The sequence below is a fragment of the Topomyia yanbarensis genome, chromosome 3 (genome assembly GCF_030247195.1).
Source record: "Topomyia yanbarensis strain Yona2022 chromosome 3, ASM3024719v1, whole genome shotgun sequence".
Taxonomy (NCBI): Eukaryota; Metazoa; Arthropoda; class Insecta; order Diptera; family Culicidae; genus Topomyia; species Topomyia yanbarensis.
The window spans coordinates 363,638,444-363,651,355 of record NC_080672.1 but is presented as its reverse complement, the minus strand read 5'-3'; the positions used below and the strand labels follow the sequence as shown (position 1 = coordinate 363,651,355).

Sequence of the window (12,912 nt, the reverse complement as noted above, 5' to 3'; positions counted from 1 at the left end):
GAAGTTGACGTACTATTTCATTGATTTTTCGTCTTACAATTGATAGAATGCGTATAAATTGGCTTCGATATCTTCGTTAAGTTTCTACAAACTAGCATAATAACCAAAATTGCCTGAAAATGGAGTAATACTCGTGTTTGAGCGCAACGAAAACTGGAATTGAGTTTTACTGCCACACTGTAAAACGATGGCTACGTTCTCTCGTATCGCGTATGTTACGACTGACAGGACAACACTGAGTTGCTATACGTTCTCTAAACTACAAAAAATTAATTTTTTTGTTTTGTTTTATAAATTGTCTGTCTATTCAATGGTGTATATGTTTAAGCGCTGAACACATTTATGCATATATCCCATAGATTTCGTCTCATAGAAACTAAATTTATCATACATTTACGTATATTTGATTCGACATATGTAACAGAAGAACAACGAATATATAAATCATAACTCAATTCTCCGGTTTTTGTAAATAGGATTACACCTTACTTGTTTTGTTTTTTTTAAATACAATCCGCCTGATTTGTTAGCATCTGCATCGTTACACCTCATTCGTTTATTGTTAGAGGTTACTGCGTCATCTGGATTGCGTTCTGTGCTAATTATTTAATCTCTTTTTGTAGTTTGGTGATGTTATAAATTACCCTTGGGTCGAATGAAAGAAAAATGCCTAGAAATCTGTCTCTCAAGCCGAAGAATGAAAACTCTTATAGTAATGTGAGGTAAAATCCTGCATGAAGCCTGTGGTTTGTGTATATATATTTTATAGCAAATTGTAAACATGGTGTAAAGTTTAGGAAAATCACGAAGTATTACAAATAAAAAATATGTATTCGATTGTTTCTTTCTATGCTTTTTACTCTAATTTGCAGCCCCACTTATTATTTAATCGTAATATCTTTTATATTTATTCCTTCTACATTTCTTTTTTTTAATTAAGTATACTTTTTTTTTTTTCAAATAGAACTAAGCAACAATGAAAGCCTCTCTTTTTTATCTTTACTGACGGTAATATCGCATTTGTTTTTAATAACAACCGCTTCATTGCACTATTTGAGTATGGACAAGGTTGACTTATTGAAAAGTTTTGTAGTGGCGCCGTACTAATTGAGAGGCTCTCATTGTCACTTCTAGTTATATAAAAACGTATTCCTTCACTAATGTGTGACTAAGTTGGCAGGTTTCACCTATTATCTTCCGGGTTGTTGTTGATGTGCATAACACTTTCAGACCATATTACCGAAACAAAACACACGACGTTTTAAAAGCAGCGACGTTCGCATATGTTTCTTTTCTTCCACGCCGTTCCATTGCAGGTTCCGAAGCTACATTCCAAACGGATTAACAACCAGTCATCTAGCTCGATGGATATAGCGAAAGAGAACGCTATCCAGTGGGAGAATATAGGTGGCTCTCAGTCCGGATCCTTGGCGGGAGGAGGAGGTGTTAGCCCGACCGGAGCTGGTGGTGCTGGAAATGGTAACGGCAAAGTTGTTATCAGTAGCACCGGTGAACCACTGGGAGGGAATGGAAATTCATCTGCCTGCTGTTCGGCCACTTCCAGTGGTGGACGACAATTTTTGAAGGGTGGTTCACTGAAGACCCACACGGGTAAGATTTCTCGCAAAGGTGCTGGGGTTGGTACAAAAAGCTTCGGTAAGAAAGATGCCATCAAGAAGAACAAGATTCTATGCGAATCTGCCGTAGCAGGTGCAGTTATTGCGGGTGGTAAAAAGCTACAGGAAATGATTCGCAGCAAGGAGCAACATCAAGTGCCTCGTAAAAAAATTAAAGTTTCGCCACCCCACCAACATGGAACTGCCGGTGATGGGTTTGATTTGTGCTTTAAGACTAGTCTGTCTGCAACATCACTGCCAAACTTCCTGACTAGCCCACCGTCACTTGGAGAGCTGCCTCTATCCAAGAAAATCAAATCCGAATCGAAACTACTCGAAGATTGTCTCGACTGTGACGATAGTTCGGATGCGATGCCTTGCTGCTCTTATTCACTCCCGACGACCACTACCGGTGCTGCAGTACTAACAAAGCTTCTATCAACATACAGTCAGGCAGGATCCACTGGTTTAGCAGCATCCAGCGAACTGCTGCCTCAATCACCCGGTTCAGTTGGTAGCGGCCCGATTAGTATAGGGCTTTTAGCGGGTGGTTCCACATCGGGAGGCGAAAAAGAAGTCGGTAAGGAGGGTCGGTTTAGTAAGTTTAGTAAAGCAACATCCGCCAAGCAGCAGTCGAAGTTGGGAAAATCGTCCAAATCTAGCGACGGAGGCAAACTGCTGAAAAAGAAACGTTCGCTCAAGACTGATTCGAACCTGAAGCGAAAGAAAACCCGTATCCGGCCGGCGCTTACCTAAGTACGACTGTTTGGCCGTTGTGATTAGAAAAGTGTTTTTTTTATTTATGAATTTTTATATGAGTGTTTTGTTTTTTGTTTAGAATGGAATGCAAAGAGAAAAATGTTTTGGAATGGTTTGTCGTGAAAGTAAATTCTCGAGAGTAAATAAAAGGTACAGACGTACTGAAACAAATACCGTATGGGTTGTTCTAGTAGAAATTTCGGATGCATTTGGGAAGACTTCTCGACAAGCATATGATTACGGTGTAAAAGCCAACTGTCAACATTCTCGTTGAACCCGTAAATAGCCGAACACAGCTCACATCAGTTAATGAAAAAGAAAACTTGGCGAATTACGGTTTGTCCGGAATTAATTAGTTAATCATATGTTTGTCGAGACTTGTTTGTAGTTGGTGCTAGTGCTAGAAAGTGTATAGAAACGGGAAATATTGACTAATGCGCAAACAGGGTAAAATTTCGTGTTGCAATCTTCTGCCGTTTTGAAGTTCTATTCACCGTTCGCGATAGAACGACTTCGACAATTTGAAATCGTTGTACATCGCGTTGCTCTCAAAACAAACTCCTACTTTATTTCCATACGTACCTAGTTGTTATTTTTCTTAAGTTTTATTTATTTCATTCATTTAAAATTCCACTATGTCGCTTAGTTGTAATCTAGCCAGCAGCTATCAAAATTCAAGTTTCTGATTAATATTGTCCGTATTAGGGTACGAGTGCAACTTGCGAAAGATATCGATTGGAAAATTAGAGCCAACTATTTGAGTACCAAAATTAAATAATCAATTTCTAGATGTTTACAGAGGCGACACTTGCTGTTTAAATCACTGCTTGTAGGAAAAGGGTGATAGGACTAAGTGAGTATATGTTCGTCTATCAAAGGGACGTCTATAGGTCGGCACACATCTTTAACAGACAAGAGAGTTCGATATAAATAAATGTAGCGAGAGTGTTTAGTGAAAAAATATTAAAAAAACAAAAACGCCAGCAATTAACATAATGAAATTGGTTATATTTGCTGTGCAGTCAGTCAAGACTTTGTGCAAATGCAATAAAAAAAATGTATATTAAAACCGTAGAAAACTGTCCTTTCTCTAATACTATGGCGTTACATAGTATTAAATATCCGAATAATCTACTGAAAATTAAAAAAAAAATATCAGTGTTCGAAATTCTCTCAAGTCTTTCTTTCAGGTTCGATACTATCGGGGTTGTTGAAAATCCAGATTCGGATGTATGCTCGTAGGATGCCTTTTACACATATTCATTTTTTATTTCACGTAGTTCCTGTTGAATTTCAAGTAGCTAGCGTATCACACAGTATGATGACATACTAATTTAATGCTCCAAATTCACTTACAATCGAACAATGAAACTGAATTTGGTACTATGTGATCAAGGACTGGGCCAGGGAAGAGGAGATCTTGATTAATTAGTCCAATATAAGCTATCTCATTTCTTTTAGAAGTTCCTGGTTATTGTTTTTCGCGGATTGTGTGTAAGTGGCTCTGCTTATGGGTCCGTCCAACTATTTTTGGTATATATGTAATAACTGCATCATACCCTTATTCTTGTTTACGACGAATGTTAGATTCGTGCCAAAGCGGTTCGAACGAATAGTGAGTATCATGGTGATAGCACATCACCTTGAGGACCTCTGCAGACACTCAGTTTCCTTATCTTTACTAGTTTACGGGAACCTGCTCTAATGCTTTGTTATATCTGGTAGGACAGCATTTTGCAGCCTTCATCACAACGCAGCAACCGCACCGAAGGCTTCACTGCTTGGTTAAATACCTCGCAACGTCAACATTAACCAGCGCGCGAAAACGTTATTCGACCGGGTGTACGATTGTTTCCTGGAGTTCTGCAAGGAAAATCATGTAACAGATAATCCTGAATTACGCACCCTTCACGAAATAAAGCCGAGAGCCGTTGCGAGACTGGCGCGTCTCCGGAAGCTTTCATAAAACAAGCGATTGGACTATTTACAACCACGGAAAAGACTCCTTTCACTTTGATGGACTGCTATAGCATACTGCAAAGTGCACCGAAATGGCAGCAGTATCACACAGTAAAGGTATGACTTCTTGATACTTCAATCAGTATTATTGCTTAAGTTATTTTTAGGTATCACCCAATCCAAAAAGGTCAGCTGCAGAAATCGATTTAGCCAGAGGTTAAACATGTATGCCAAATCCAAACTTTAACCTTCCGACCGTCCGATTGACTAAACGGCTTGAAAAGCACGAAGTTTCAGCCAAGGATGCGCCACTACTCACGTAAGAATTGAAATAGCCAAATCGGGTAATCTGTTGGCTGTTGTTGCGAAGGAAGGGCTCATGTACTGCAAGCAAACGCACTTGCCTTAAGCAGTATGGCACAATACGCCACTATGTCTATGGACATTACTGGTTTAAACGAGACTGCAAGAGAATTTTACTTGCTGGAACAGAAAAGGGAATCTGAACGAAACCAAAGAGCTTTCGAAAACCGAACTGGAGCCGAAACCGGAGCCTATAAACAATGATATCTGGGAGGCTGTAGAAAATGCTATAGAAGATACTGATATAGTAAATGAGTGTGATTCTGCGAGTATTTTTAATATTGTTACGCGGTTTTTGTTAACATATTCGTCACTTGTCCGTTACATCATACGAATCGTCGCTAACGCCGGATTGACGCTAACTCCAATAAACGGAGACACAGACACCTATTGTATTCCTGAGCAAACCCCTAGTCAGTCGTGATGTCCCGCAAGAAAATAAGTGGTTCCGTTTTTGGAACTGGCGCCAATCCAACGCTAGCTTAGTCCTGTCACTAAGTTAGCGTCAGCTTCCGATGAGGCGTAGTCGAAACGCAAATTCCATATCTAATTTAGTTACAGGTTTTGTGTTCTTAAGGGGGTCTTCTACTCGCGAGGCCTAAAATTGAGCACTTTTTTGGGAATAAATTGTAAAGCATCTACTCAATGGATTTAGAAACTTTTTTTTATTTTGAAGATATACTGCCGTTCTAAGCATAATTGTCCCATGTATATAAGTAATCCCATAGAACATGGGACAATTATGCGAATAACGGCAGTATATGTTTTGACTTTTCAATTTTACTTTTGAAGACGAGAAGAAAAGTCTCTCGCGACCTTGAAACTTCATTGATGTTAAAACTGCATAGGCCCCTCTTAAGTAAAGTTATGACAAATTGGGTAATCTGTAATCAGATTCTTCATAATCATGGTCATGGTGGCTATGTTTAGACGAGAGGGATTTCTTTTATTTTATAATTTGTACAAGTTATGTAACGATTTATGAAAATTTCCAATATTTACGTTATTTTTTAGCCTACTAGGGGCCATAAAAATGGAATAAATTGACATTTTGCAAATCCCTCTCGACCAAACATAGCAGTATGTTTTCTGGACAATTAGAGAAAAAATTATTGAAATCGGAGCAGTACTTCTATGAAAAGTCTTACTTGACCGCTTAAAAACACTACTCTCGAGAAAACGCGTTTAAAGATAAAGTACGGTGTATAACTCGATAGTAGTAACTTGCTAGTCCGCAGAGCTCACCTTCCTCATCACGAAAATGTTCTTGATTTTGAACATTTTGCTCTCTCTGTTGAACTCGGGCCTGTTTTACCGCGACACCCACTTTGCGTTCAGAACGAGATATATCCACCGTCGAGTCGAGTAGCACATCTTTCAGATTCAGTCCCCAAGATAATTCCCATCACCTCCATGGCTGACTGCCAAATAAGTCGCAAGATTGAACATCTGCCTACCAGAACTTGTGCAAGTGTTTTGGCACTAAAGCCCAGATTACACTCTTCGGAGACTCATTGTTAATTTGGGTGTAAGCTCCTAAGCATCTTTCTAATAAATCATTAGATGATAGATGATTTCGTAAATCCTGACATGTTCGAAAGTTTCTAAAGTTCCTTTTACTTCAGCCCGACGCCACTTGCACCAACTGTCCTCGCTGGGTGAACACTTTGAATGTTGAGGATTTTCGTTCGATGACGAGCAGTATTCGAGGAAAACCTAGATTGGAAAAATTAATTAAAAAAAGTTGCGTTTTGTAACGAGTACGTTAATTGTAAATAATTAAATGTATATAGATTTGTAAATATTAGTACGTATGCGTAAATTGTTATTTGTTCTAAATTGTTTATTATGCATGGTATCCATATTATCAATTTAAACCATGGAGAAATGTTCGCAAAATCGAGTTGCTACGGTAGCGCGAGAGAGAGACTTCATCAAGAGACTTGCTATAATACGCACTTGATGAGTGCCCGTAGTTCTTCGCAATTGCCCATTACTAATTTGCTGGCCTAGCGATGCCGCCGGTGAGGGAAGGGATTGGGCTGCCGAAAGAGGCCATCGACCCTTGGTCAATTTCACGAATATTTGCACTGTTGGGAGAGCGTTTTGTTTCACTCTAATGTTTGGACAGGCAGCAGCCGTGCATGATAGACACCGTCCGCAGAAATGAGATGCGGTCATGAAACTGGGGAAGTTCGGGATGATCAATATGATATTAGAAATGTCTCTATTGTCCACTCCAAATCGCGGTTATTCTGAGGATTCCCAGAGCCCAATAAACCACTTTGATCGTTTCAGTGGAAGAGGCAAGAGTGGTTCAATTTTGTTCGCGCCGTGATGTGTTTAGTGTGGTAAATTGACTCGACTTTAATTGTTTCACCAAATTGCTAATAAGTTTCCCTCCCCAATAGAAAAGCATTGCAAAGTATAGCAATAAGTAGCTTGGCGATTCTAGTGTGTGCGCTGCTAGAAAAATATAAGGTAAACCCGTAATTTTTGGTTACCCCTAAATGTGCGCGTGCTGATTTGTCCTCGTGCGACGGCAATTTACTTCACAGGTTCGTGGCAGCCGTCGAAAGTCCGACACATCACACCTCTTCGTTAGTGACCGCTCTTGACCCCACGATTCGGCTCAAGGTTGGTCCCGGCGGTACACGTGGCCGGAAGAAGGCGGCGTCCGTCAAATCGCGCCTTGGCAGGACCGTTCGAAGACAGCAAGTGCAACCTCAACAGCAATCTACGCTTTCCGGTGACGACCGAAAGTTTCGACGGAAGTACCCCGTCTGCGTAAGTTCCACGAACCGGCGGTGAAGACCATCGTCGTCAGTCCAGTCCGATCAAGGGTGATCGCACGTGGTGTCAGCAGTAGCAACAGCAGCAGAAGGAATCGCCGTCTCCCGCCATCATGTCCACGTAAATCCTAGGTCGTGAGTAGAGTGAAATATATGTTGTGATTGTCCATGCGCATGGGGTCACATTAGACGGCCTTACCCTACCGTCAGATTTGCCAGCCGTGGCTCGCAGTGAACTTGCAAATTAAATAGCACCGCACGATATCAAACAATACCCACGCCGAGAGCACGCACAATGCTCTGTATATCGCCACACTAGAGGATAGGGAAACCGAGAGGGAAATGCGTCTAGCTAGGCTTGAATAGAGAAAACCGAAGAATGGGAATAAAATCGCAATTGTAAATAGCAATAAATGTTCTGATGAAGTGAAAAGTTCTGTTCTGTGTTAAATGAGGTTTCCCGTACGGCAGATGTAGTAATTGTGATTTGGTGAAGTCTTTGGGGTCTAGTTTATTTCGGTCGGTATTCTTTTCTCGTTTTTTTTGTCTTTTGCTGGGGAGGTTGGCCCCGATACCAACCGGAACCACTCTCGAATCGAACGCTAGTTCGTCAATTGGTCAGATTGGACTCTGCCAGTGATGAAAAACCCCCGCGAACAGAATCTTTGCTTCGGAACTAGTTTGTATTGATCATTTCGGATATTTCTCGGGTTTATTATACGCGCGGCTCGGACGGTTGTGGTCAGCTAGCTTGCTTCCTTCCTACATTGAGGAAAACCAGAACCTTCTCCTGAAGGGTCTCACAAGGCCGGGCAGCTCTAAACCAGGTGGGTGGTCTCTCAACTGAGAGTGGCGCATAAACCACCCACTTACTTAGCTCGGAAGCTCGTTAGGCTGGCCAGTTACAGTTTTCAAATGAGCTTACAGAAATTTTTTTTGCAAAAAATATTTTTTGTTATATAGCTTATGAAATTTGCAATTATTTGAAACAAATTGATTTTTTTTAAAGTTAGACCATTTTTTTTTTACTTATTATTTTCTTCGAATGTTAAGAATCATGTTAAAAAAGATTGTGTAAAAATCTGGGAGTGGATATCAAAATACTTTGCGAGATATTACAATTATAAACTTTAAACAAGGCAATTTTACACCAAACGCACAATGATAAGCATGTTATAATTGAAATATCTCGTAAAATACTTCGAATTCCATTTTGAAATTTAATATTTAAAGAAAATAATAAGCAAAAAAAATTGGCCCAGCTTTAAAAAAAATTAACATGCTTAATTGCAAATTTCATAAGTTATATAACAAAAAATAATTTTTTGTAAATTTTTTTCGGTAAGCTCATTTAAAATACCAACTTTTTTACTTATTATTTTTTTCCGTATATCGGATCGTTTTAGAGTTATCAGTGATTGAAAAATGATCAATTTATTAAAGCTGGATTTTATTTTAATTGAGAATCGGATGAGTGAACCTCTCAGGTAACCATTAAAACAAATGCCCTATACTCTGCTTTAACCATATGACCATATGAATGGCTCCCCAATTGAGCAGCGCTTATGCTTACAGATGATTTCAAAAGTTTTTGAAAGTACAATGGGGCGAGCACTGGAAGGTTACAATCTAGGTTTTATGGCCAAAAACTGAGGGTTGGTACTTCAGTCGGAATAACTGGTCATATCTTTCGGTTTTACTGAACGTTTTAACTTAAGGGGGAAGGATAAGGTTAATTCGGTAAAAAACACATTTTAAATCGTTGTGGCGATACAGAAAGTGCTAGTATATTCATCTAATTCCCATATAGGCAAGATTTAAACAATATTTTCTCAAAGGTTCATTGCAAAATACTAAAAATTTAAATAGTGACAGTGAAACTCCGGAGGCACCTTTTCGAAAACTTGTTTTGCGGTGTACATCAAAATCTACTAGAAAAATCGTTTCGAAATTTTGCAAAGTTGTTCTTCACAATATTCCTCAGGTAATTTTTTCTCCATTTTTTAATTTTTCTAGCACTTTTAAGCCAAAAAAATAACATATTGATAGCATACAAAATTGATGTTTATCCGTGGGGGTCGGCAGTAATCCTGGGAGAAAAAGGTTAAGAACCGCTATTCTAATGCATTGCAATACATATCCTTAACAAAATTTCACATTATTCGTTTTTTGAAAATTACCTTTAGTAAATCTCTAACAGAGTGTACCTTAAGTCACGGTAAGTCGTCACTATTGTGCTATCTTATGACAAACGCCATTTTGGGGTAAACGGATTTAGATATGTAGATATGTCACAGTACTTACCTAAAAAGTCTCTACAAAGATAGAAGCATAAATGGTCTTCTCTGAATTTTTTCTACCATTTATAAGTTTCAAGATATTCAAACTCGAACTTTAACAATATTTTTTATCGAAATGTGCAGAATGGCGCTTGTCAGAAGATAGCACAACAGCGACGAAGTGCGACTTTAAAGATCCATGTATGCGTTATATCAGCTTTATATACGTATACAGAGTAAGCAATAATGCTATATTTAGGCTGTGCATGTATGCATTTATAATGCTAATATAGAGCTTGATGGCATTGTCAATGCTACAATGAAGTTTCAATGCAACATTAGTGCAAATATATAGCCAATATTGTGCAATGGCTTAATGCTTATGGTTACTTGGGATTCGCTGAAAATAGCGCATATAATTGTGTAAATCGTTATTAACGCAAAACACACTCAATTTTTCTTCATTTATATATGTTATACATACTTATAAATCTAAAAGAAGATTAATAAACGTTTTGCCTCCGGAGATTCATTGTCATTTGCCCAATTTTCAACATGCTGCAATAAAAATTTAGGAAAATGTTACTTTTTACATTTCTTATAAAAGAAATGTATAGAATTCGCTCAAACTTTCAAGATTTGTTTCGAGGCCCTGAGGGCCGAGTCTTATAAACCAATCGACTCAGCTCGACGATTTGGGACAATGTCTGTCTGTGTGTGTGTATGTAACGGACAAACTCTCATTCGTGTTTCTCAGCAATGGCTGAACCGATCTTATCCAAACCAATTTTAAATGAAAGAACAGTAAGAACGCTATTAATTTGTTTTTGATTTTGATGTTTAGTTTCCAAGATATGAATGTTTGAATGTGTAAAAATGGCGTTTTAGCAGTTTTTTTAAATTATCTGCCGAAATTGACAACATAGATTAATACTTTATATATTTTTAGACAGTTTATACGAATACCTTTCGAACGAACTATAGATTGGTGAACTCGGACTTTTATCAAAAGTGATATTTAACATTAAATACGGACGAAAGATTTTTATCATTTCCCATTGCCAGAAATATGACCAAAAACATGTAATCTGTTATTAACGCCAAAACGGCTAATTTTAGGTCAATAGTATCTATGGAGAATTTAATGGAGATAATATGCCCTTTCTTTTGGTCTTGTGCTTTTGCTGGTTAATCCCCCTACGAGTGAGATATTTTATAAATTTTCTTGGAAGTGATTGTATTGAAATGATGCCTTCAGCAAATTTGTAGCTCTTACTTTTGCGAATAACTTTACTGAAGACATGAAATATCTATTTTGAATACTTAATGGCTCTTAATACTCAAATGAAAGGCAATAGTCACATTCATCAGCCTTACTTGTTTTTGTGAGCAAATTTCACCTCAATCAAAAATTATAGCTGTTTAAAATCGTTGTTGTCCACAAACAACATGGGCATGAATGGGTTAAAATTAAAACTAAATTTTTTAACAAGTTGAAAATTTTCGGTAGGGCCCGGATCTTCCTCCATGATCCGCCGCTGGTTTCAAGCGATGTTTTAGTATCGACACATAGCATCTCAAGATCGTGGCTGTCGATCCATTGTATTGCACCACTAGGTGGATTAAAACAAGTTTTTTTTAATAATTTTCCTATGATATTTCTCTCAGCTGAATAGCGGTAACGAGAAGGTTTATTGATAAAGCTGAACTGTGGTTTTCTTCAGGATGTATACATGCTGACTAAATTCTTCAAATCCAGATGCTTAGGTGTGGAATAAACGATATATGATTACACGTATACTTCCAATGTTCAGCTAGAGCTGAATAAAGCAACTGTTGAAACGTTTATATAACCACGAAATATTTGTTGGGATCTTCAACTGATCTGAACAATTTAGTTCGCCATTATGGCACATAAAAAGCTGGATAAAACATCCATTGACAGTTTTCTTTCGCGAACAATTATTTTAAAGCAGTCTCGTGCATGTATTGCATTAGAAAACAGGTAAGTAAATATTTTATGACGTTAACGTAATTTCCCTTCCTCTAGGGGTCCGAAATCTTTTGGTTACCCTATATGAAAACCGTTAGAATTAATCTAAGATTACCAACCGGCAACCCAAGAATTATTCGAAGTTCTTGTACAAAATTTCGAAACGAGTGGTCCAGTTGGTTTTAAGTTATTCATTGTCACTCGCCTATTTTTCAACATGTTGAAATGGAAAATCAGGAAAATGTTGCATTATTGTATGGAAATTGACTCAATAAACAGTGACAGTGCACCACACCGCTGTAGTCGGTTCGGTGCAACATTCATTCAAACCTGGATGTAATCAGTCTATCTCTTTTTTTTGCACTACTCGCTGTAGCACTCGGTAAAAACGAAAGCGCTGTATCGTTGAAAATAATTATAGGTGCCTTTTTTCAAACCACTAATTAGGACTTCAAATGTTCATTTACTGGACCGCTTTTACGTGAATAAATAATCAGTTACAGCATTCTTTATTCGAAAATAAACTAATTACTTAAGAAATACAAGAGATAATTCAATGCTGTTCTAAAAAATTTGTCCATTTTGATAATTTTCCAGACCATACTAAGCTCCTCGGATTAGTATGAAAAACGTCATATTTAACGTTTTCTTTGGGCGATATAGCTATTGCGAATCTTTTCTTAAATCCACATTGCGACTTTTCAGCCATGCGCCACCGGGCCGTGCGTTGAGTTACGCGCCCATCTAGTTTGCATCAGTGCGAGTGAGAAAACGTTTTGACGTTTGTTTTTGTTTCGATCATACTCGTGTGTATCCCATATAGCAAGAACTCGACGAAATGCTAGATTATCTCGAGATAGACAATAACATCAAATGCACAGTTGCGCGAATGCTAAGGGCATGTTCAGGAGTGTTTTAGTTCCAGATTCATAATTTTGACAGTTCTATAATATAAAACTGAAAATTTTAAAATTTGAACTTGCTGTCCCCAGCAGCAGTTTTAGCGGGTGTTCTATACAGTTTAAATTTCATGTCTCGCCATGCCTTCAGCATTACTGCATTTAAATTTATATTTCCCCAGTCTATCGGGTCTAAGTGTCTGTGCTGAAAACTCTGCATGTATTTAAAACACAGTTTTAAACGTGTTTTAA

The 12,912-nt window shown here is 38.1% G+C and overlaps 1 protein-coding gene across 4 annotated transcripts in view; it reads left to right on the top strand.

Moving 5' to 3' along the window:
- Nucleotides 1–2,546, top strand: part of LOC131693378 (uncharacterized) — a 49,317-nt gene extending 46,771 nt beyond the window's left edge. For 3 of the 4 annotated variants that reach the window (XM_058981146.1, XM_058981145.1, XM_058981144.1), the window contains exon 10: nucleotides 1,317–2,546. In XM_058981146.1, the coding sequence (XP_058837129.1) occupies nucleotides 1,317–2,372 (1,056 nt within the window). In that variant the 3' untranslated portion in view covers nucleotides 2,373–2,546. Of the gene's footprint in view, nucleotides 1–623; nucleotides 885–1,316 lie in introns of those variants that run through there. The other variant, XM_058981147.1, reaches the window with a different exon arrangement.
- The last annotated feature ends 10,366 nt before the right edge of the window (nucleotides 2,547–12,912 follow it).